The 26,558-nt window shown below is 42.1% G+C and overlaps 1 protein-coding gene across 7 annotated transcripts in view; it reads right to left on the reverse strand.

Annotated features, from left to right (window-relative positions):
* BCOR (BCL6 corepressor) overlaps positions 1–26,558 on the reverse strand; it is a 67,809-nt gene that overhangs the window by 11,907 nt on the left and 29,344 nt on the right. For 3 of the 7 annotated variants that reach the window (XM_077817302.1, XM_077817283.1, XM_077817293.1), the window contains 5 exons: positions 17,633–17,914; positions 16,944–17,297; positions 9,390–9,718; positions 8,559–8,828; positions 1,433–1,599 (listed from right to left, as the gene is read on the reverse strand). In XM_077817302.1, the coding sequence (XP_077673428.1) occupies positions 1,433–1,599; positions 8,559–8,828; positions 9,390–9,718; positions 16,944–17,297; positions 17,633–17,914 (1,402 nt within the window). The remainder of the gene's footprint in view (positions 1–1,432; positions 1,600–8,558; positions 8,829–9,389; positions 9,719–16,943; positions 17,298–17,632; positions 17,915–26,558) is intronic. The other 4 variants (XM_077817326.1, XM_077817309.1, XM_077817317.1 and 1 more) reach the window with 3 other exon arrangements.

Raw genomic sequence — 26,558 nt, forward strand, 5'->3', positions numbered from 1 at the left:
AATGTTTCTCCAGAAACATCTTTCCAAACTGATGGGCTGGTAATGACAGACCATCATGGACTTCTAATGGACCATCTCTAGCAGGACTCTTGGAGCTTTGTTTTTCTGAATCCTCCCACCAACTATTTCAAGCTGATATGCAAAAACTTTTAAAACAAAAAAGAGACAGAGTCATAGTTATGCTAATTTTATGTCCTGGGTAGAAGGTGGGATATCTGATAAAACATTCAAGTTAACTAACTGCAGGAGCACCTTCCCCCTAGGATTTTTAAAAGAAGTAGAATATAAAATAACCTGCCCCCAAGAAATCATGCTCCTTAATATATTTAAGAAAAGTTGTCACCAGATCAGAGGATGAACCATTTACAATTAAATTAGATAAAGAACTTTCTTAGCACAAAGAGATATACATCAAAGCTTGAGAAATCATGCATGGCAACTTCCTCAACCCCCACTTACAGAAAAAGGCTCAGCATCTACTCAAAACAGGAACTAAATGCATATGGGGATTCTGAGGAAGGCAAAATATGCCAGCAGAGGAACCATCAACTCAAAACACCAAAGGAACAGATCTACTTTAAAAATTATCTTGTTTGCTGAATTAAAAGGAATTTGTTTTAGATTAAAAATAAATCAAATTAGAGTATCAAGACACACAAATATAGCTAATGCAAGAGAGGCTCTCAATTAGAGTGTTGCTGGGCACAAATTTTAATGGAGCAAAAACACAACTTTAGCAAAAATAAAGGATGTGGAACGTATAAAGAGGATCATAGCCTTCAGGTATCGTTTCCTCTGGATGTTCAATAAGAAACTCCATAAAACTCCAGAGAACCAAGTATACTATTTCCTAGAAAAATACCAGTATATCAAACACTATTAAAATTCATAGGTAAAACAAGCGGTAAATCAAACAACCCACAATACAAAAATGTGTCTCCCACAGTGGAAAAGAAAGTGACAGGAGTGTGAAGATTCTCTCACATCAGTTTTGGACAACAGAAAAAAAAAAATGAATTGGCGGTTAGAGGCCAGATGTGCTAAAGAAACATGAAAAGGAGTACTTGTGGCACCTGTAGCTCACGAAAGCTCATGCTCAAATAAATTGGTTAGTCTCTAAGGCGCCACAAGTACTCCTTTTCTTTTTGCGAATACAGACTAACACGGCTGCTACTCTAAAGAAACATGGTGTAACTACTTCACAGGAGTTCTAAATTTTCCAGTGTATAAACTTTAGCTAACTCCAGAATTTACAAGACCAAAGAGTGATAGATCTAGAAAGCACACCAACTTTTGGAGAAATTAATTTTCTTTAATCATTCTTTCAAAACAGCTAATACCATGTATGTGACATTTATCCCATCATGTGTTATTTCATTAATGTGCCACAAAGTACTAGTTATTTTATCTTAGTAACTATAACATTGCTAACCTGGTTCCATCCTGAGCGCTGCAGTTAACATCAGCCCCATACTCTAGGAGATGTCGCACAATGCTCAGCCAGCCTCTGGCGCAGGCCTCATGGAGGGCACAATAACCTGCATTGTCACGATGATTTACATCACAGACCTTGTTTTCCAAACAATACAGAACCACTTCCTGAAAATAGAGAAGGGGGGGAGAATAGATAGGTCATGTTATTTGTTGCTGTGGAGATGTGCATACCTTTAACATGTTTGGGTTATCTCTCTTTGAATGGGCAGTCTCAGGTTGGAAAGAAGTGGGGGGCGGGAGGAGGAAAGAATCATGTGGTTCTCATCCCCATAGAAGTAAAATTTTAAAAGTCAAAGACCGCTGTTTTTTCACAAGCAAGGCAGCATTTTATTGCGCAGCACTAAGATCTCTATGCACACCAGTGGGATTTTCTGCATTAACTAATGGTAGAAAACACAGAGAAAGGATGTACCCATTTCACACTAAATTATGGCTTCTGTTTCCTCAGAATTTGCTTGATGTAAACTGTTAGAAAGGTTATTAATCTTATCCCCTTGTATTAAAATATGTATATGAAAATGTTCCAAGCACAGCAGCCATGTATTCAATGTTAGCTTGATAAAGAAAGTTTGTAAAGACATGAAGGACAATGGTTTCCATTAGAAAACTAATCATAAGAAAATCCTAGCTCCAATGAAGTCAATGGAGCCAGAATTTCACCCATAGTGATTTTCTTCATTCAGAACTAGAGCCAGATGCTCGTTTCCAATAAATAACCTATCACTGTGGGAAGCCATGTGGATTTAACACAATTCATCTTGCAGTCAAATTTACCATGGTTGAAGGCCTAGGCCATCCTCAGCTCTGTGCTCTCATGCAACCTTGAATCAATGACTGCTCCATCAGTCAACCAAAAATTTGGGAATAGTGCAAGTTTCATTTATTTTTGTGGGAGGCACAAACAAATGATGCAGTAAGTAAAACAGCTCATGTGCTCTAAGATTAGCTGCAATCCATTAATTTTGCATTCTCTACCTTTAAAGGTCAAGCAGTGAACTATCCGCATGTTTATTTGGAAGCAATGTGGGGTAGTTTCCTTTCTCAGACAGGAAGAAATAAAATGCTGGGCTCAATGCATAATATTCTTTCAGTTTCAAAATCTACGAGAAACCCTACAATAATCTGTGCTCTTGGTATACCTGACCTGAGAATTGGTATCTAGGATACAGCATGAAGCTGTTCTTTTAGCAGGCCCTCACTAACCAAACTAAAGTGGATAGCAGTAAGCTAATGAGCTTGTCTATCCCAGCCAAGGAAAGAAACCCAGTCACATGACATTGGGATCAAGTGCATCAGCCACTTACTGCTGGTGCACTGATCAATTTACCTCGATCTCAGCAGTCTGGTGTCTCACCAACCAAAAGGTTTATTGTTCCTATTAATAATTCTGAAGGCCAAAATCAAAGAACTATGGTCTTTACCTGAATTCCCCCATGCCTACCTGAAAGGGTCTGTATAATTAATTCTGGAACCTGAATTTGCTTTAAACATAAAAAATGTTGATTGAAAATTTTCAGACTAAGGGATTTTTACTTTGGTAGAAATTCATGTGTGCGTGCAGACACACATTTTAAGGGACATCATAAAAGGGACTGATTAAAAGAAAATGGTTTGTTGTAGCATTTTAGTAATTTTTCACTGCAACAGGAAAATAGTAATGTTGGTTTCAAATATAATACTGCTCAACTGTATATAGTTAAACACAATGGGCCAAATTATGCACTCAGATTTGCATTTGCTTATTCGAAGGTGGAATGTGGCACAATCCTCTTTAAAAGATGAGTAGCATGTAGCCCACTTACTGGACTAAGTATGAAGCCCTTATTGGTTGCAAACTAGCTGACTTTTAGCTAACAGCAGTTCCTATAATATTGAGCTGTAGTTTTAAAATGCAGTTACCCTTTAAAACAATTTTAAGCCTCCAAATTTAGTTATTATTAATTTTATTTTTTTTTTTTTGTAAAAAGGAAAGACTTTCTAGGACAAAACATTTACTGGACCAAAAGCTAATTTTGTTGGACAAGTTCATCTTAAGAGGCAACAAGAAGAAGGTTATTAACCACAAAATGTAAGCATGAAGACCATAAAACTCTACATTGTTAATTAATTATATGCCTCATTAACATTTTTTTAAGATGATTTACTCAACTCGTAGAAATTTAACCATCACTGCTGAATGTATGAACATGTGGCAGCACAAACATTTTGGATTCATAAGCCTCCTTCTCTTTAACCTTAGAGAAAGGTTGTGAAGCTCGCATGGGCTAATTTAGATATATTCATGTGGCCCATTTAAACCAGTGATCTGAACATCACAAGCTTAATAAATCCAAAGAACCAGCTAGCTTGCCACCAGCAAAAGCTATACCATAGCTGTTTTCACTGCCTGCAGTTTCTTTAGCTAAATAGTAAATAGTAATGTTAAGGAAAACACCACATATTTAAAAAGCTTTAAGTTTTAATTCTATCCTCATTATAAAATGTAACATGCCCGCCACAACTTTAACATATTTAAAATAAAGAGGGCAGATCTTCCCCCCACTCCCAGATCTTAATGGGAATCTCTCCCTTTCCACATGAAAATGGAGGTCAGCTTTCTCTGTGCAACATGTTCTCTCGCCCTAGACCCACAGATGGCTATATGGATTATCCTCCACCCAATCTAGTGTGGAAACCGCTGGATAAGATAACACAGCTGAAGTCTGTATTCTCTTTTCTGCTGAGCCACTCTGCACCATGCAGGTAGCCTCTTCTCGACCTTACGGGGGGGGTGGGGGGGGGGGAAACCCAGGGAAAGCGGCCGGCGCAGCTCCAATGCAGCCTCGTGAAAAGGGGACTAGGGAAGAACAACATGTGGCTGGGAGGTGGCACAGAAGCACAAGGCTTTGGGAAAATGGTCCTAGCCTGCAGGGCATCCTGGGAATCCATGGATTGTTCAGGCCAAGCCTCCTGCATGATCCATAATGAGGCAAACCCCATCCTCGATCTCCACTGAAACAATGGGGAGAGTCCCTGAGGGAATTTCAGTCCTCTTCTCCCAGGCTCCTCCTGCATTTATTGCCCTCCCCTCATCAGCTATCAGAGGTCTCCCTAATGCCGCTGCCTTTCCTAGCATGATGTAATCCTGAATTGACTTAGGAAGAAGACTGTTGAAAACTTTCAGGTACAAACACTAACTAAAAGCACCACGCAGAATGAAAAGGAGTATTTGAGCTCAAATCAAATACAGTACGTAAGCCTTTAGTGTGTGGCTTTCTGCTCCCTACAGGCAACAACGAACAACAACAACAAAAGAGTGTACTTAAAATTGTACTTAAGTCATTTAAATAAATATTTATTTAATGGATCTGGTACAGAATGTACTTATAATACTAATATCCTAGTTAACTAAGGGCCTGATCCAAACCGCCTTGAAGTCAATGGAAAGACTCCCATCAGTGTGCTTTGGATCAGACCCTAAAGACATATAGGGCCAAAGACTACTCCTCCCTACTTGCTTACGTAGCCCTATTGGCTGCAGCCAGGCTACACATCTGCCCAGATGAGAGCCAGATTTATCACTAGATACTTTATCCCTGTTTCACACACACTCACATAAACAAATACTCCAATCTAGGGTAAGTGACAGTCAGTCATCTACACTGTACTACGCAAGAATTAGAACTGAAAATGTTCAAATATGGTCAAGGAGGTAAAGTAAGCCTTCATTTGAAGACAAGTAAGTGGACAATCTGGGTAGGGGCTTGCAGAGATTCTAGAGCTTCCAGTGCTACTCGGCCCTATTGCAAAAAGAGACCCCTTTGCTGCCAAACATAAACCACTAAACTTTCTGAAATTCCAGGCATGTTCTTTACACTAGTCATCTACAACAGGGTCTGATGGCAGGATTATAAATCATCATTCAGAATGGGAAGGTGTTGTGGGAGAGGGGAGACAAAAGCACATTACCTGCTAAGAAAGCATAGAGGGAGAGAATAGTTTTATCAAAGGCTTGTAAGCAGTGTCAAATACATTGCCTTCATTTAAAACATTGCATCAGTGTTGTACCCCCCTTCAGTATTATTTGGATGTGTCCACACTGCAGTAAAAAAAACCTACCACATGGCCACGGCCGGCCTGGGTCAGGTGAATGGGGCTTGTGAAGCTCAGGCTGTGGGGCTATAAAACTGGACATTTGGGTTTGGGCTGAAGCCTGGGCTCAGAGACCCTATAAGGGAAAGAGGGTCTCTGGAGCCCAGGCACTAATGTCTGCACTTCTCTTTTTAGCCCTGCAACCCAAGTCCGAGTCAGCTGACCCAGGCTCTGAGATCCGATGCCACAGGTTTATCATCGCAATGTAGACATACCATTATAAACCTGAAGAAGTCCTCCCCATTTTCAATTCATGTGGCTGTGCAGAACTGGCAAGGGAATGAGTAATGACAACTGAGAGCCTCTATCTACAAGGACACTGAAAAGGGAGTTCCAGTAATTTTTCTGGATGAAGCTAAATTCTGATTTTCCAGTGAGCTTCTCCCACTGTTTCACTGAGTACAAAGAGCAAATGAGAGTTAGATGTAACATAAGCATAATGGGGTTCTTAGACTTATGCTATGCATCATTCAACTATACGTCTACTGAAGGCTCCCTGCATGCACATATAATTTATTTCAGCAGATGCAGCCCCAGAACATAGACTACGAAAGGAGGACCTGGTCCTAGGTGGAGAGAAAGCTAAAAAGGGGCCTCATTGTCTTGCTTTGCACAGAGCTCTGCAAATCACACAGCTAGTCTTGCATAGAGAGACAGATGAAGTGTCTTTTAAATATATATTTGGAGTTATTTGCTGGGGACCTACAGAATGATACACTGAGCTCTCTCAGTATACTTGGATATATGCGCTCTAGATCAGGGGTGGGCAAACTACAGACCGCAGGCCAGATCCTGCCCGCCAGCCATTTTAATCTGGCCCTTGAGCTCCAGCTGGGGAGCGGGGCCTGGGGCTTGCCCCGCTCCGGCACTTCAGCCGGGAGCAGGGTCGGGGGCTGCTCTGCGCAGCTCCCTGAAGCAGCAGCATGTCCCCCTTTCAGCTGCTATGCATAGGGGCAGCCAAGGGGCTCCACTCCGCACGATACCCCTGCCCCAGCGTCGCCCCCGCAGCTCCCATTGGCCGAGAACCATCTGGCCTCGCCTCCACATAGGAGCTGGAAGCGGCGGGACATGCCACTGCTTCCGGGAGCCACTTGAGAAAAGCGCTACCTGGAGCCCTTTCACCTTACTATGGGAGAGAGTTTTAGGCTCTGATTCAGGGCCATCCTTACCCATACGCAAAGTATGTAGCTGTGTAGGGCACTAGGAAATTTGGTGCACCAAATTTCCTGGTGCCTTGCGCAGCTGCATGCTGCTCCAGCCCCTACTCTGACCCAGCCCCCCTCCCCTGAGCTTGGCAGCTGGGCTAGGCCAGCACTCACCGGCAGCCAGAGTACAGCGACCCGGCCTCAGCCGCACTGCCGGTGAGTGCTGGTGGGTGGTTCCTCCCTGCCCCCCAAGCCAGCCCCGCCCCACGGAGACCTGGAGCCAGCCCCCTCGCTTCCACCCCCCCACGGCGGCCTGAAGCCCCAACCCCGCAGCTGGGCTGCATTGGGCCCCAGAATTGCTAGGGACGGCTCTGCCCTGTTTCTACCCAGACTTATGCATGTTCTTAACCTTATGCACTGTGTGTAGTCCCATTGGCTTCAATGAGACGACTCAGAGCGCTCACGAGCATTACACAGCAGTATGACATGGGAACTGTGGTTCAGAGACTCAGCTACTGCAAGAGCAAGAAAGACTCTGGAGCATTAAAAAAACCCTATGTTTAAATTTCAGGTCCCATGGGAACAGAAATAATGCAAATTATGAAGATTCCCACAGCAACTTCATAATAACATAACTTCTAGCTAAAGGAAGAAAACCCAGAACTAGAATACGTGTTTGTCTAGGCTAAACGAAAGATTTTCCAGACTCAATTCAGCCTTCCAAAGTTGGAACAGGCTTCTACCTAAACAAAGGTTCCAAACAAGACAAAATCTTTATGGGCTAGAGCAAATCTTTCAAGCTGGACAGGCCTCTGCTGAAACCTGGCTTCCAGGCTGACTCAATCTTCAAAACTGGAGCAAGCCTCTGTCTAACCCAAGCTCCCAGGCCAAACTGCCTCTTTCAAAGCGAGGGCAAGTTTTATAGCTCCTTATCCCTGCTCTGACGAATACCATCAAGTCAGTAATCACACACTTGTGATGAACCACTTTTGTCACAGCAATACTTTGTAAGATTGAGACCCTAATAGGCTATTACAAAATGCCACTATATTTCCCCCTCCCCCAATAAATAAAACCATGTTTCTGAGACGTCAGAAATGGTGGATTCAGCAACTGATTTTTGTAGAAGCCAGGTCTGTTTGTTTAGAGACATATGGACGCTTCTCAGCATCTAACTCTAAAAACATTCAGAACACTTTCTGCAATATATCCAAACACACAAGTGGACATACCAAACATTACGTTCTGGCTCAAACATCAAAACTGTCCATTTTCTTTTGTAAATTACATGTCCAAGGAAAGCAAAACCACAGCTCCTTAAAGCTCTCCATACACCACACGGAACATTAATTTGTGATTTTATACAGTGTCAGACAATATAGCGGTGGGGTTTCAACCCCTTATAAAACCTTCTTATGTAGGAGTCCAGTTCTCAAGGCACTGCATGCCCTCCACTCCCAGCAGCTATGACAGGAGTTCAGGGTGCACAGCACCATAGGTTTAGGCCTGACTTGAACACCCTATGTCCAAGAGAGTTATCCAGTTTTGCCCCTCACCATCACTGTAAACATTCAAATGAAATGATGCTTTAATGCACAATAATAACCCCTCAAAGAGTAGAAATGCATAAACTACAAATCTGTTTGTAGCTACCTCATCAGTGCACCAGGATTACAAAAACTAGAATCACAAAGTGACTTTAGTCCTGTGTACAAAAAAAGAGTTTTTTTTAAAACAAAGCAAACAGCTCCCGCATCTCAATTCAGAGTATTTAAAAGGGATTCTTGCCTCATATCCCAGACGAGCTGCCCTCTGTAGAAGAGTTTCGCCAGCATTCTTATTGACAATAAGTCTTCGTGCTTCAGGCGGCATGGGACGACTTGGGGTGGTCTCCTGAGGGGTGCTTGCAATCTGCAACTGCGAGGGCTGAGAGACAGGTAATAATGAGGAAGTCTGCTGCAGGCGATCATACAGCTTCTGCTCATATGATTTGGCTGGTGAAGAGTCACAGTCTGAAGTAGGCTCTGGTCGCTTTCTGAATCTTCTTGTTACTGTGACCTGTCAAAATCATTATTGGATTTTTCCCCCCTTTTTTTAACAATACACTGATGGGAATATATTTGGCCAGTTAAGAATTACATTTCTGTTCTCATTACAAAAATCTACTACTGTTACTAAATGTACAACTGCTCAGTCTTTATGCCCGCACTAGGCTTTATCTCAGATAGACAAAGAGAACAAATTCGTAATATGCAAAGAGTAAAAAGGGGGAGGAGTTTGAATAAAATTACAGTCCACCTTCGCTAGAACATCCTTCATAATAATGACCCTTTGGCTAGAACGACCCCAATCCCTAGATCCACCTCGACCCCTGCCGCTGCGGCGAGGGCTGACAGCATAGCTGGAGGAAATGTCAGCCGCCCTCCTGCCCCGGAGGCAGGACTTTTTCGCTATAAAGAACGCCTAGTTCTAATGAACAAATGATTTGGATCCCAATGGGTTTGTTACAGTGAGGGTGTCCTATATTTGTACATGGCACCATAACACGTTAGCTCAAGTAGGCTGGCTCTGCTGTACACTCTGTGTGGTTAGTGGATGATTAAGTCTAAATAAAGATACCTTATCTTCAGCGTTTTCAATATCTGTGGTGTCATCGCCTGTCAGGGATGACCTCCTTCTCCTCTCCTGTAGTGCCAAGTGTTTTGTTTTACACTGACGTTTCCCTGATGGCTTCTCGCACTCAGAATCTCTCTGCAGCAGGGATGTAGCTTGGAAATCCTCCTCTTCATCTGTGCACAGCACATCTGTATTCTGGATCTCTTTAATTTTCTGCTGTTTGGCAGCCAACCTCGAGGCTGGAGTACAGCTTGGCTGAGTCTGCCTTTTGCTGTTTGCATTGGTGGATGAAAGGCTCTTCACTGGCGGAGAGACCATGAATAAAGGCAGTCCTAAATGGGAGGAAAGGCATTACATGTTGCATGGTGTGTTGAGAGGAAAATGCATAGTTAACACTTAACACTAACTCCTTTCCTGTTTAAGAGATTCACCAATTACATTTTCAAGTCATTAATATTTTAAATTTCCACATTCAAAATGTAAAGATGCTAAGTTTAAAATAGTTGTAATTGTCTGATAAAACCACTACAGGAAATTCTCTATCACTATTGTGCCTAGGTACTGCAGAGGCCTATCAGTGCACTGATATGCAACCTACACACTGGAACCTCTAGCCCGAAAGGGCAAAACAAGGAGCAGAAAGTCTCAGCTGTGAATTTCCTGGCTTTGGTGGGTGTAAATGACAAAATTAGTTTCCTTACCTGTAATTGTCTTATCTGAATGGGAACTCACCTTCTTCATCAGGCTGGGAACTGCTGGGCTTTTCTGCCTTTTCCAAGTTTAAGTGGCAGGCAAGAGGTTTGTTGTTTGGTTTGGGGGGGGCGGGGGGAAGGTTGGGAGGGGAAGATATTTTGTGTTCTAGTTAAAGAAAATAAGAATGGGCATACTTGGTCAGACCAATGGTCCATCTAGCCCAGTACCAATACCAGATGCTTGAAAAGGAATGAACAGAACAATTATCAAGCGATACATCCCATCATCTAGTCCAAGCATCTGACAGTCAGAGAGGGTCTTTGGCGGAGACCACTGAGGGAAGACTCAAAGGACTCTATCCTCAAAGACAACAAAGGATGAAGAAAGCAGCATGTCAGTGTTTTAGCGCTTTCAAAATAATTCTGAAATAGGCTTGCTGTGACTTTCTGCCTACAAAGTAGATGGATTCCTAGTGGAGTGAGCAACTAGATCTTCAAGACAACTTTGATTAGATGCCCTGTAAAACTGGAAGAGGAATTAAATAAACTATCTACATACAAAATATTGTGATGCTTTATCCCCTTTCTACATTTCCCAGAGCATTGGGCTTCCTCAGGCTTTAGTTCTACAGAAGTAGAATTTCACATGTAAAGTGTGTAGTTTTTCTAGGGCGCAAGGGGGTCTAGGATAAAGTGAGGGCAAAGAACATGATAATTTTAAACAGAAATCTGAATTTCTCTTAGGAACAGAATTGGGGCTGACCTCTGAACCACCTTCTTTGGAAAAAATTAAAGCAAAGCCGTCTGATGAAAGGGGACAAAAGTTTCCCATCCTAATGGCTACAAAGAAGGAAAACTTCAGTCAGATTTTATTGAACCACATTCTGAATCACTGGGGGAAGTGAGAGAGATTGCTGTTTTTCTTCCTAGATCCACAGGTTCTAAGACCATAAATGACCATCGTGATCATCTACTCTGACCAACTGTATAGCACCGGGCACAGAACTTCCCCAAAATAATCCCTATAGCATCTCTTTTAGAAAAACATCTAACCTTGAATTAAAATTTTTCCGTGACAGAGAAGCCACCACAACCCTTGGTATATCGTTCCAATGGTTAATTTCTCTCATGATTAAAAATTTACACCTTATTTCCAGTCTGAATTTGCTTAGTTTAAACTTCCAGCCATTGGATTGTGTTATAACTTTCTCTGCTAGTCTGACGAGTCCATTATTAAATGTTTGTTCCCCATGCAGGTACTTACAAACTGTAATCAAGTCACCCTTTAACCTTCTCTTTGTAAACTAAATAGATTGAGCTCTGAGTCTATCACTATAAGGCATGTTTTCTAATCCTTTAATCATTCTTGTGGCTCATCTCTGAACCCTCTCCAATTTATCAGCATACTTCTTGAATTGTGAACACCAGACCTGGACACAATATTCCAGCAGCGGTCACACCAGTGCCAAATACGGAGGCAAAATAACCTCGCTACTCCTACTCAAGATTCCTGTTTATGCATTCCAGGACTGCATTAGCTCTTTTGGCCATGGCATCACACTGGGAGCTCATGTTCAGCTGTATCTTCCATGACCCCCAAATCTTTTTCAGAGTCACTGCTTCCCAGGATAGAATCCCCCATCCTGTAAGTATGGCCTGTGTTCTTTGTTCCTAGATACATTTATCCATATTAAAAACATGTTTGCCTGCACCCAGTTTACCAAGTGATCCAGATGGTTCTGAATTAGCAACCTGTCCTCTTCATTATTTACCACTTCCTCAATTTTTGGGTCATCTACAAACATTATCAGTGATGATTTTATATTTTCTTCCGAGCCATTGATAAAAACATTAAATAGCATAGGGCCTAGAACCGATCCCTGAAGTTCCCCACTGGAAACAGACCCACTGGATGATGATTAGGGCGCTACCAAATTCACAGCCATGAAAAACATGTCACGGACAGTGAAATCTGGTCTCCCACCATGAAAGCTGGTCTTTTGTGTGCTTTTACCCTATACTATACAGATTTCACACGGGAGACCAGCATTTCTCAAATTGGGCATCCTAACCCAAAAGGGAGTTGCCCGGGGAAGGGGAGTGGGGGGTGTCCTGCAAGGTTATTTTAGGGGGGTTGTGGTATTGCCCCCCCTTACTTCTGCACTGCCTTCAGAGCTGGGTGGCCGAAGACTGACTGATGCTGACTGAAGCCCCAGCTTTGCAGGCAGCAGCGCAGAAGTAAGGGGGGCAATACAATGCCATGCCATCCTTACTTCTGTGCTGCTGCTGACTCTGGTTCTGCCTTCAAAGCTGGGCTCCCAGGCAGCAGCCGCCGCTCTCCAGCTGCCCTGCTCTGAAGAAAGAGCAGCACAGAAGTAAGGGTGGCAGTACTGCAAAGCCCTAGCACCACAGCTCCTTTTTGGATCAAGCTCCCTACAATTACAACACTGTGAAATTTCAGACTGAAATCATGAAATTTACGATTGTTAAAATCCTATGACTGTGAAATTGACCAAAATGGACGGTGAATTTGGTAGGGCCCTAATGAGGAGTCCCCATTTACAGTTACATTTTGAGACCTAACAGCTAGCCAGTTTTTAATCCATATATGCCATGTTAATTTTATATTGTTCTAATAAAAATGTCATGAGGTATCAAGTCAAACGCCTTACAGAAGGCTAAGTCTATTGCATCAACACTAATACCTTTATTAGCCAAACTTGTAACCTCATCTAAAAAAGATATCCTGTCAAACTAACAATGTTGATTAGCATCAATTACATTGCTCTTGTTTAGTTCTCTATTAAAACAAATCTTGTATCAACATAATGGAGGGGCTGTCTGGGTTCAATGTTGTTATTTTTACTGGGTCATCCGATGACTGAGGCTCTGTTGTTCCCAAGGGCCTCAGACCAGGGCTCTCTGAAGTGATGATGCTTTCAGAAAGGGAAATGTGGATGAAGCAAGCTGGAACTCGAATAGAGAGGACATGTGGCACCCAGGACAGAGACCTGCACTTCAATCTAGAGTCTTAGGAGAACCATCTAGTAGGATGTTCAGAATCTCTTTTGGGATTTGTCTTCTTTCAGTTACCCATATAAGATCAATTTGCACAGGGCTTTCTGGATTTGAGAAAAGTCAACCAGCTCTTTAGAGTAAATGGCCAAACATGTGTGTCAAACATATGGCCCGGGGCCAGATCTGGCCTACCTGATGTATTTATTGGCCCATATGATGCAAAAATCTACGCTTTAAAAAAAAAAAAAAATCATCGAAGTTTTTAGGTTTCTGGGCCATGAAAACCTTCCAAACATGAACAGCACATAACCAATGTGGTGTTGTTTTCCTGAATTTGCATACAGACTGAAACTGTAACTTAGGTACAAACTCACCTTCCCCTAAATAGTTTCATTGGTGTAACGTGTAAAGCCCAATAACATCCTTCAATGTCATCATTATCTATTTAATCACCAGTTGTTTTAATAGGGGAAAGAGGGCGAGAATAAAACTGAATAGGGATGCAGTGGGAAAATGGTGGAATTAGGAGTTGCTGCAGATAAATAAATAGAGATAGAAGAATAGAGAAGACTCTAAGAGATGGGGAAGAGGGAGAGAAACACAAAAAGGGAGGACAGGAAAGGAAAAGAGACAGAGGCTGAAAAAGCAGTGGTCCCAAAGAACAGAAGGTCTTCCCACTGAGTGATGCTGAATGCAACAATAAGGTGCTGATCAAATAAAGTTTAGTTACTACATAAAGGCTAGGTTCTACTCTTTAACTTGCTTGAGATCTATGAATCATGAGAAAAGTTGGGGGACTATTGGATCAGAAGAGCTAAGGCCAACTTCCTCCTCATGCAACTTCTGAGCATGGAGAGGCCTATCTAGATAATGATGGGGAAGAATTTCCAAGTCCTGGTAAATGGAGAAAAACCAAATCAAAGAATTTACAGTTCAGTGGGGATGGAAGTAACAGTTACGACAAAATGACTTGAAAGCCCTTAAGTGTCTCTTGAGAATGGGTGGGCCGGGCATAATTTAAATGTCTAAGGTGCTATTAAGGGCTTATTCTTGCTTCACATTGTCAAAGGGTGCCAGGATGCCTCTGGAAATAGCACTGGAATCTAAAACCACATATTTCTTCAAGCCAAAATGTTAAAAAGAGAAGAGAAGATCTGGCAATATCATATCAGGCATTGCAAAGGAAAGCTAGCATCAACATTACAGAATCCAGCTTTCTGGCCTCCCCTTTTTGGGGTCCTATAAGACCTCTTCTTCTGAGAGCACAAGAAGGAGCAGAAGATGGACAGGTCTGTCTGAGCCAGTGCCACACACACCTTGGTAGCTCACAAAGTAATAGAAAAGAGGTTTTGACTCTTCTAAGACAGCTATCGATCTTCAGGTCCACTAAAACCTACCCCATCGATTAACATCAAGATCTCCATCCCCACCATGAACAATCCTGACTGAAATGAAGGATAGACAAGGTAATTTTTGGGACAATTTGGTAATTTTATGCAATCGGACTGGATACCATTTTAGAGATCTTATTGACTGGACTTCTTTTTGTTGGGGTTGGACCACCTGGCCTCAGCAATTCTCAAGAGATTCGGTATGGGGCAAGTGGAGCAGCTTTTCCTATGCCTCATCATGACGGGGTCCTGGCTGAAGGTTGGATGAGTTGCAGGTTTTTGGCTATCTTGAGGGTGAAATGTATCAAATCAACCAAGTCTGTTAGTGAACAAGCAACCTGGGACATCTGATTCAGAGTGCTCAGAGCAGGTGGGAAGCTCCTCTTCATCCTCCAAGAACTGGGGCAAATATTAGAGCTTGTCTACGTTTAAAACACTGCAGCTGTAGCACTTCTGTGAAGACTCTACTGACGGCAATGGTAGGGATTCTCCCATCGCCGTAGGTAATCTGCCCCCTGAGAGGCAGTAAGTACTTAGGTCAGTGGCAGAATTCTCCTGTCGACATAGTGCTGTCTACACTAGAGGTTAGGCCAGTTTCACACCCCTGAGTGATGTAGTTAAAAATCCACACCCCTGAGCAACGTAGTTATATAGACCTAATTTCCTCATGTAGACCAGGCCTTAGTTACATCTAGGAGAGTCCTCAAAAAAAACAGACTAGATTTGCTTGGGGGCGGAAGGAGGAAGGAGACAATACTTACAGCCTTTGATCTGCATATCCTGAAAGGGAGAAGGAGAGCTTCATCCTCTACTTTTAAGTGTGGGATGGAGGAAGAAGGAAGAGCTATGTGAGAAGATGTGGAGGGTCTGAAATAGCCACATGGTTTGGGTTTGCAGGATGCCAGTCAAGACAGCACAAAGCATGTTGAGGATATGTAAGTGCAGCTGAGATTTTAAGTTGTTTAGGTTTGTGGGAGCAATGCCTCCTCAAATTACTGAGGTAACTAATCACCTGAGGTTTGACAGCCAGGGAAGGGGAGAGAGAAGACAAAAATGAAGCAGTAGGTGAATGGTGGGAGGGAGGGGCAGTAAAACAGGGAAAGAGCCGTAGTGCTTGGCCCCTCCCTGGAATACTGTGGGCAGCTGGAGCTGGCCACTGTGACAGTTCAGGGGAGGTCTCTGGGAGCACACCTCTTCCACCCATTGGCTCAACACTTGCTGGCTGCCATGGTGATGGAGCAGAAATAAGAAGCGAGCAAGCTCCAGACTGGAGTAAGTGGGGAGACAGTCCTGCTTAGGAGAAGTCCCCAGAATGAAGTAATAGAACATCAGGAGAAGACTGCCAGCATGTGGAGCTAAATACAGGAACAGAAGCCTTTGATGCTGCTGGTTGGGCCTTGCTCAGCTATTGAAGCAGTTGTGGGGGTGGGGAGGAATCATACTGTTAGTCAAGGGGAATCCCTAGATTCGCTCAAACCCCCCTTCCTCCCACCACAACCTCCCGGGAGCCCTCTGATGGCAGGTCTACACTTAAAATGCTTCAGTGATACAGTTGTAGCGCTTCAGTGAAGAGCTTCTCCCGCCGGCGTACTTAATCCACCTCCCTGAGAGGCCAGTAGCTATGTCGACAGGAAAAGCCCTCCCATCAACATAGCGCTGAGGTCAATATAATTGCATCACTCAGGGGTGTGGATTTTCCATACCCTGAGTGACGTAGTTATGCTGATGTAAGTTTACAGCATGGACCTGGCCTGAGATGCACAGTGAACTAGAGGAGCAGGAGAGAGAGAGAACCTAGCAAGATATCCTGAAGAACAGAGCCCTCAGCGCGTGGCTGAGGGAAGCTCAGCGCGTGCGCATGGAAGAATACTGGGGAGCAATGTCAGGGCAGTTCATCAGGCGTGTCTGTAGAGAAAGCAAACAGGCAGACTGCACTAAGGGAAAAAAACAGGGGTAACCTCTTGACTGCCTCTAAGCCTATGAGAAAGCAGAAAAACTCAGCAGTTCTTAACCTGATGGAACAGCAGATTCCCAAGATAGAGAATCAGAGTCTTCATGGTACTCATACTGCACTTCTTGTTTGTTTTTAATTATACCCAAAAAGCACTAATCCATTTAGCTATACATGCAGTAAGTATTTTTACATGGACTAACAACCTGAGATTTTTTTTTTTCTAAATCAGAACTATTCCTGAATTATAAGAATGCCAAAAGATCTGCAGACACAAAGCTTCAATTTTAAAGTCATTTAAACCACAATTTAAAACAAACACACACACACCACACACACACCCCCGCCTGACAAATTTTAGCTAGTGATCTTTTTATAGTGGAGCTGTAAGTCCTTATACATGTGGACTTCTATAAAAACTGCTGACGATTCCTTAACAGTGGTGGCAGCATGCATCACTACTAATGCTATGCCAGCTGATGTTTCCCTAGTAGTCTCTGCATACCTTGTTCATTGTCACTTGTTTTGAGGGACTCTTCAGACCAACTTCTATTGCTTTTGACCTCTGACCTTTTCCTGGTGTGCCTTTCTTCTGTGCAGTCTTTGACCTTTGCAGTGGCCTCTGGCTGAACAGCCTCAGCTAAATCTTTCCTGCTTTGCCGGCCCAACTTGCCGGACGGGGATCTCTCTGGTGACACCTGCTGCTCCCATAGTTCCCTAAGATGCTGCAGGTGACGCTGCTTTTTGGGATGGAGCCCTGTTAATTCAATGCACACCTTCAGGTTGGTCACCTCATTACAATTGGGCTCTTCTAAGTGGTTAGAGGAATTGTTTGTCATTTCCCTCTCAGGCCAGTCATCTAATGGAAAAATAACTAAAAATTAATCAAAAAGCCCCCTCAACTTAAAACAAAAACTACATTTCACTTGCGGGGCATATAGTCTCAGCTTTACCACCACACTATGCATTTTAAAAGGTTTGGTCATTAAGGGTCACATGCACTAGGGTCATTTGCATTGCTATGGCTACAGTGTCCAATCACTAGTGCTTTACCCTCAGATACCAAGAGGTTATTTTAAGTGAAATGACAGTGCTCAGATTGGTAACTATCAAGTTCATAAATGGAGACGTTAATTCATAGGGATACTCCTTTCACAAGAAATTCCTTAAGGGAGACCAAAGCAATGGGGTTACCTTTGGAGCTCCTCCTCTTTTTTGCCTTTGACACAGCTTCATCCTGCAGTTCATCCACATAGTTTTCGTTTTGGCTGGCCCCATTCTGTACTTTCTCGCCAGAGGGTTTACGCTTTCTATCCAGACGTGGGCATGGATGCTGACCGATATAGTCTGTTGACTGGTCCCCTATATTTTCATAGAGGGAATGTCTCTCCAGATAATATTTCTCAGTTGGAGGGTCTCTTTCCTCTGAGGTTTCAAGAAAACGATCTTGGCTGTTTTCTGCACTATTAAAATCACCTAAAAATAATTAAAAAACAAAACTGAGTCTATTGTGAAATAACTCATTTCTGATCTCTTCAATTTCAATCTCCTAATAATATATCCTTATGATTTCTGAACCAAAACAAGAAATAGTTTATTTTAGATCAAATTTTGCTACAGTCAGCTGTAAAACAGCAACTTTCCCAGCAGTCAAGTTGAAAACCAAGCACGTCTTCAAATTTTCGGCCTTCAATTTTTAGCCAGCATCCAATCAGGCACTTCACCATACAAGTAGCCATAGAAATGCCACAGTATACTTACCTTTCTCTTTAATTCAGGGTTTTTCCAGGACTTTAAAGAATCACCTTTAGATATCAAAAGCACATACTCTTTCAAAAGAGTAACCTTAAAAATCAGATAGCAATGCAAGCTTCATTTCTGCAATGGCTTTTATAAAATTAATTTCAGCAGCTCTGATACTTTAAGTCAATGCAAGACTAATCATGCCAGACTGCAGAGCCTGATTACAAGAATTCAACCCCGCTACTGCGTGTCCTTGGATGTACAAATGGAAAACAAGTGAATGCACATTCTAGCACTCACTCTTTGATAGGAAAAACACTTCAAGAATAGCTATGAAATGATAAGACACTACCTGAATTTATTTTAAGGTTATATGAAGCCCTGTACACCCGTAATAATCTCCCAGTCACCGTATAGCAAGTTCCCTCCATCTCTTCCTTCAAAAAAATCCAGCACTCACTTATTCCATGAAACTTTGCAGCTACAGTGACCATATAAGCCTTGAAAAATTTACCTGATGCTACCTGAATAAGCAAGACTAACAGACTGTTAGTCTAGAAGGTGCCACAGGACTCTTTTTGCCACTTTTACAGATCCAGACTAACATGGCTACCCCTCTGATACTTGAGTAAGATTACTAGCCAAGGAGAAAAACCCTATGCTACCATGTCCCTTCAAACTTAAGAACCTGATTCAGGATCTTAAGCGCATGCTTAATTTCAAGGGGACTTAAACATTGTACAGGGATTCTTTGACTAGAGATTATTTCCTGAAACAGAACCCAAACAAAATAGGTGCATACTACTTATTATGCACTATAGAATTATAGACGGTTAGGGTTGGAAAGGACCTCAGGAAGTTATCTAGTCCAACCCCCTGCTTGAAGAAGGGCCAATCCCCAATTTTTCCCCCAGATGGCCCCCTCAAGGATTGAACTCACAACCCTGGGTTTAGCAGGCCAATGCTCAAACCACTGAGCTATCCCTCACTTGAGTAACACATCCATCAACTTTGAATTTTTAATATTATATATACACACACTTTTATATATTAGAGTTTACATCTCTCATAAGTCTTACCCTTCCTGGCTCGCTCTTCTGTTGTCTTTCCCCCCTGCCCAAGTATTGTTTACAGTCCATTTCCTCTTTTCTTTCTCCCCATCTCCCAACATTTCAAATCTCTTTTGCTTCCATATACATTGTCATGTCTTCCTCAGCCCCTCTCCCCTCAAAACTGCTCTCACATACACACACAAAGTCCACTTAGTTTCTCATTTATCCCATCAATCTCTTCTCTTCAACCACATCTGCTCACCCACTACCCTCTTCCTTTCACTCACCCTGGCCCCATTTACTCATCTCCACCCATCCCATCTACTTAGTCATGCTTGTCCCTTCTTACACAGGGCTTGACACATTTTCCAGAACCCCAACTATCTGTGAACTATATTAAGGGTCCCCACTCTCCTTTTGGCAATGCCCGGGCAAGAAGCAAAGCCAATCCCCATTGACTGGGAAAGGCAAAGGGTAAATTGAGCTGGCTCACCACCATTCCATTCGCCAGTACTTCTCCTCGGTGCCTACCTCCTCTGCTCCTTGAACTTAAAGACAACCTTCAAAATGTGAATCAGCTACAAACCAATGCAATTACGTCTGCATGAATCTGCAGACAGAATGAAATAATTATGTGTAGTGCACAGTATTTCCTTAAATAGGTGCTGGTTCTGAAGTCTCATGTTGACATTTACATTGTCTTCATTATTTTCTATTTTACTGCTGTTCAAAGCACACAAAGGAGGACTATCCTATTATGAAAATCTCAAAAGTCTTCTACAAGCAGCATCTCATTGTTCAGGGGTAGTCAATTTGTGTGTGTCAAGGTCCAAATTTCTTGGTCAACATATAGTCAAGGTCCAGATTCCAGAAAAAAATAATAAAAAACCCCAACGATAATAAATAATAAATAAATAAAATAATAATAAATGAGTAAATAAGGATTTCAGGCTCTGTTCAGTCTGGGGGTCTGGACTTTGCCCACGGTGTATCTATTGACTACCCCATCATAGTGTGTCATAAGTGACTAGAGCTTGAGAAAGGTTTTCTCCCCCCGAGGACTTCATGCTAGTTTTCCTACCAGAACCTGGACCCTGCTTGGGGCATCATCTTTTGTAGCCTTGAGCGAATAGGTTCCTGACAAAGCCAAGCACCCAAATAGTCTGGCTGTTGGAAGGAAGGGGGTGGGGGGTGAAAAGTGAGCGTGTTTCCCAAACCTCTCCTCAGACTTCTCTAACTACTATAAGGATGGTATCAAGTCCTTCCTTAGGCTTTGTCTATGTTCTGCCACACCACAGAGCAGCTCCAAAACTACCACCATCCCCTGCTGACCACAGTACTTCCCAGCTGAAGCAAAGCTAAATTGACCTCATGTCTGTCAGTTTTACTGCTGCCCTTACGGTTTCCTTTAGCAGCAGCGATAGTGAAGCAGCCTCTGGTCAGTTTCCACTTACTGCAACCTGGAAAAGCTCTAAGCAGCAGTTAAGGCATTTCAGCTGTCTGCAGGCTCCAGAAAAAACACTGCATAAAAGTTTAAACTCCATTTAGAAGCTTACAAACTCAACCAATAAAAGGACAAGAGGTAAAAGCCAGAGGCTCTTTCTCAAGAAAGCACTATATTTGTCCTGTAGAATGTTCATGCCCTGACCATACTTCTCTGTGGCTGTTTGGTACTGTGTGAACCCATTTTTTAGATTGTTCATCTTATACATAACACTGATATGTCTTTTTCTTTTTTTAAAAAGAATACAAAGATTGGAAGACTGGAGCAGCGACCTTAATTTATTATACTCTTTCTCCAAAAAGTTACTGTCCAAAATCAAAATGCACTTGTAAATATTAGACACCTGCACATCTGATAACAATGTACTAAGAGTATCCAGCCTCATATAACATCAGCACATCAGATTTGTTCTGCACAAATTTAAAAGAAGTTGGACCGGCAACACTTTAAGTTATCACTTCAAAAATGTCTCTAAAAACATAAAATAAAATCTGATAAAGTGATCTACACACTCTTTCTCATCATTTTGTGTTTAACTCCCTGAACAGACAAGGTCAAAGGGTATTTCATCACATTTCTAGTAGTTACATTTTTTAGGTGTTCACCCATACCAGAAATTATGTAGCGTCTTTCAGATTGAAAATCACTGTTGTGGAACGGTCTCCCTGTTGATAATGCACTTTGGAATGAGAAAGGGCAGGAACACCCTGATTACCTCCTAGAGATCCCTTGTAAGGACCTGGAGGAGGAGCAGTCCTTATTGTGACCATCCAGAGACTGCAGATGGGATCTGCAGGGAACAGCCATTTAGCACCCCCTCGTTACTAATGAAAAAGTGACATCAAATTATTGTGACATCCCTAAAAGTGACATCCCTAATTCTTTTATTTCCAATCAGGATCTGACCTAGAAACCCAGAATGCCTTGCAAAGAATAGCCCCAAGAATGAAGAAGTGGCGATGTTCACTTTAGTCTCATTATCATCAGTCCTTCATTCACATAGTTTTTCTGATGCATTGTTTCTAGAGAGAAGAGCAAAACCACCACCAATGCCAGTCCACATGTCTGTGGCAAATAGCTGATGGGAGTAGTTCCACTCATTCATGTCCTCTGAGTCTACCACATAGGCAGTAGGAAACTCAGTGATGCCCCCATGATGGCAGCATGATAACCTATTACTGTCAAGCTAGCAGGCCAGTTCTTTACTAACCCATTTTAAAAGATTAGGAACATTAGATGCTCAACGTATATAAAACGTGACACATTATAATCTGCCTATGCCAATGCTGCAAAGTGAAGGAAGAGATATTCAGGCAGAATTGTAAAGTTATTAAAATATTTTGGGAAGCATACTGACTATACTGTATTTGCAGACTATCAAAAATACACTTTTCTACAATTTCACTGGTAATGCCCTTAAAAACTAAAGACTCATTTCTGTTCAGCAAAGTTCTACAAGTGCCTAAGTGAATGACAAATCCACAGGAAAAACCAGAAACAAAAAGTCTGGGCTTTCAGATGGCCCATAGTTTGGCACTGTCTTCTCAGGCATGTGCCCTACATCAAAGCATTATCGTTATGGAGTCTAGTTATGCCAAATGCCAAGAAGTTGTTAGTTTTTTTGTTTTTTGCTCAGAACAACTGCAGTATTTTCACAGAACACAACTCCTGTGAACTCTAATATTTTACCACCAGATTCCACTCTGTCCTGAATCTGGTTTGGAAAGCCATCTGGACCAAAGACACAGGACTCCCAAAATCCAGGTATGAATATCAAAGAAAAGTGCATTAGCACAAGGATAGTCTCCCCTCTTTGGGCCCATACGCAGAGTTTGGTCTTCCTCAGGCACTCATGCCTCCCCTGTACCTTTTACTCTGCTAAGAAAGCAAACTGAAAACGCACTTTGGAGTTTTCAAATCACCACTACTATTCAAATAATAAGCAGCAGAAAGAGACTAATATAATAGTAAATGCTAGTTTTCATATCAAACACATCACATAAGAAGGTTAACTCTAAAACAGCAAATGCTGCTACAGTGAAGGGCAACACATTCCTGACATCATTTGCTAACCTCAGTCCAGTCATACTAACTCTGCAACAAAAGCCACCTTTTACTATCCTTTAAAATTGGAAACTGTAAAGAATGACGACTCTACACGTATTGTTTTCCACTTGAAGGAGTATCCCCAGTGCACTGGTCACACTTTGTGAGAAAGAAATGATTATTAAAAACTTTTCTTCATTTTCTTCTCCATCTTCCTTTTCTTGCCAGCACAAATTCTATTTAACAACACATCTCCCATACAATGTGAACAGAAAACACATACCTTAGTTTTTAAACTGCAGTTCTTTCTTTATAGATAAAGTGGCAACTAGAACCAGTTTTTCCTCTCCTCTTCAGTGACTTCTCACTGCAGGCATTTAAGTAAGATGCCTTTTAGTCCTCATCCCAACTTTTCACAGGACATTTTATCTGAACATGAACTAGCATTCATCACCAAGATCACAACAAAAATAGAATTCATTCAGCCAAGTCACTTGTCAAGATAAAGCAAGCCATATTCTGACTATCCCATGGGGGGGAAAAAATTCACATTTTCCCCTCTCTGGATGTCTTTTCCCGGATATTTTCCATCCTTGTTCCCTTCACCTAAATCCATTATATTCAGAATCATGAGGCTTTTTTGCACCACTGCCAGTCATTGCAAGGTAATGCTGACCAAGCCAAATGGCAACAACAGAATGTTTGCTGTTTTGATCTTTCATTACTCAGCATGCATACAAGCAAGAAACTGAAGGATTACCCATGCTGTGTGCTAAGAAACAGACACCTAGCAAAGAGGCTGCAGATCAGTTCTTAACATCTGAATTTTAACCTCCTTGCAAATAAAAGGCATTATACTTCCATGCACAGAATTGCCATAATCTCCTCCTCACACCCACATTCCCCAAAATCTCTGAACATACTGTTTAATCCTTAATAGAGAAAAATAAAAACTGGTATCTCTCTACTGTAATATCAGAGGAGCAAAACTACCAGTTTGTCTATCAAGACATTTGCAGCTTGTAGAATTTTATTTACTCTTACATATTTTTGTATGATTTTAGTACTGCTCAAAAATTGTGGTGGTTTACCAACATGCTTGTGTCACATGACCTACACTGAAGTAAATGTACCTATCTGTATGCTTAAATCACTTGATCACTGAACATTTCTATGACTCACGACACACGCATCCCATAATTTATTGTGTTTGTGCTATGGAAATGCTCTATAGAAGCATTGCCACAGCAACATTTACTAGTCACCTTAGCAACAAAGCAGCTTCACTACTGTTCGCATATTTCCCACTGAGTCCTAAACAAGATAGAAGAGTATTAAGACACTTACAGTTTATCCCTCTATTTAACCAAGTTTCAATCTTTGTACTCTTCTGCAGAGAGAGAGAGAGAGAGAGAGAGAGCGCCTATTCCTAGCAACAGTCTGCATTCTAAACACTGAAGAAACATCTTAGAAGTCATTAGACAATGTGAACCAGTTTATTACGTTATCATGGAGTTTTTGGGGATGGCAAGGCTTTACCCATGTGCCACTTGACTAAACCCCCAAGACAGCCCAGAAAAAAAACTGGGGCTGTCAGATGGCTGTACGAATTCATTTAAAAAAAAAAAAAAAAAGGCAGAGTGGCAAAAATATTCATTATACCATTATTATTGCTGTAGGAGGCAAGAGTTATAGAAGTAGTGTCTGAAACTCCCACTAGATCTTAAGGCAATGATCCTGTATTATGTTCTATGCACAGACTACTGAACCCTGCACAGGGCCCCACTGACATGACTGGGGCCTTGCAAGGTCACAGCAGTTGAGCTGCATACCACATTACAGGATCAGGCTTTAAATTGTATTTGTTTTTCTTTCAAATTCAGGTTAGCCAGCTGAAGGTTCACAGCAGGGCTCAAATTTAACATTTTACCAAAAATTACTGATTAATCAAATAATTTTGTTCGTGCATTTCCTGCTAGCATCTGGAAGGCCTACTGCTGTAATATTAGATAGAAATTTATGAACATTATATAAAACAAAATGTAGCATCTTTTCAGCATCAAGATCCAACATAGGAGGCAGAGCATAAGCTAGGAGAAGTTCTGAAATACAGTTGTTTAAAGTTCTATTCAATTTTTAACCTTTCAGCAGAGATTAGGAATTGGATGGGGGGGGGGGGAGGAATGAGAGTATTTACATTTTCTCCTGTGAGCATGGTTGTTGAAAGCCACAGCTGGTAAATTGAGGAGAACACTAGGCAAAGTTTATCACATCTTTGCCAGTTGTTATTCGGTTAGAGAGATGGGTCAGGATTCCCAGCAATTCAAGCTGCACCAGAGCACCAAAAATACTATGCTAGAGGCATTCAAGAAGTGCAAAATTCATATCCCTGATTTAATCAGATGCTATACCAAGGAGCAGAAGGTGAAACAGGGCCGTAAAAAATTTTTACTGAGACCAGGTCTATACTATAAACTTACACCGGTATCACTAAGTCACTCAGGGGTATGAAAAATCCACATCCTTGAGCAATGCAGTTATACTGACCTAACCCCCACTATAGATAGTGCTATATTCTCCCATCAACATAGCTACTGCCTCTTCCGGAGGTGCATTAACTACACCAATGGTAGAAACTCTCACGTCGGCTAGTAACATCTTCACTGAAGCTCTACAACGGTGCAGCTATGCCGCTGCAGCACTTTAAGGGTATGTCCCACTACAAAAATGATGTTGACTTAAGTTACATTGATGTACAGCCAATGAGTAATTAAATCATTTTTGCATAGCCACACTATGCTCCTTGTGTCGGCAGCACACAACCTCACCAGGAGCACTTGTGCCGATTGTACTGTCAGTGTGGGGCACTGTGGGATGGCTTCAGAACAGTGTAAGCAATGCACTGACACTGTGTCAACCTAATTGCTACGCCTCTCACAGAGGTGGAGTTATTAAGTTGGCATAGCGGACCGAGTTACATCGGCAGGAGCAACATTTTAATTAAGATGCTTACAGAGTTAGGTCAACGTAAGCTGCCTCGCATCGACCTAACCCTGCAGCGTAGACCAGGGCTAAGTGCAGACCTGCCTTGGGAACCAAATTAGTATCTGCAAGCATAGTTGCTGCAAAGCCCATCACGTGCAAGAGAAACTTGCTAAAAGAAAGCTGCATTTTTAAAAGTTTATAGATTTTGCAATTTTAGCAAGCCTATAAAACTTCCCATTAATTCATAGCTAATTAATTGCGCACAGGAACATACTCACAAAACGTCATAATACCCTCCCCCACACCCAGCAATTCTTTACTAGTTCCAAATGCATTTCATCCAATGGAGTCTCATGAGCCAGAACACTGCTAAGTTATGGATTTGAGACAACTGCAATTGTACGGTTTGGTTTTATTTTTTTGCTATTTTCTGCATCTTCAAAAGTGTAATTAAGATTACATTTATAATAGTGAGGGATAATTCTCAAACAAGTGAGATGTGCATCTGAAGAAACTTCTCTCTCTCCTTCCCTCACCCTCCGGACTATTCCCTGTTTTCTCTCTCATTAATCAACTCCGGCTTGATCTACTTTTGGCAATAGCCTGTTCTTCCCTTCAGCCTACCTCTGTGAGAGCTTAGGTGACCTGCCCTCCCTCCAACAGTGGCATCCAGGTGGCACGACCCAGATGCTGCTGCTCTTACACCACTTTGATGTTTCAGAATGTGTGTGGGATTTAATGGAGGCCATTACAAGTGTGCAGTGCACTCTGAGGTGTGAGTAGTGCTGGG

The sequence above is a fragment of the Eretmochelys imbricata genome, chromosome 1 (genome assembly GCF_965152235.1).
Source record: "Eretmochelys imbricata isolate rEreImb1 chromosome 1, rEreImb1.hap1, whole genome shotgun sequence".
NCBI classification, from domain to species: Eukaryota; Metazoa; Chordata; order Testudines; family Cheloniidae; genus Eretmochelys; species Eretmochelys imbricata.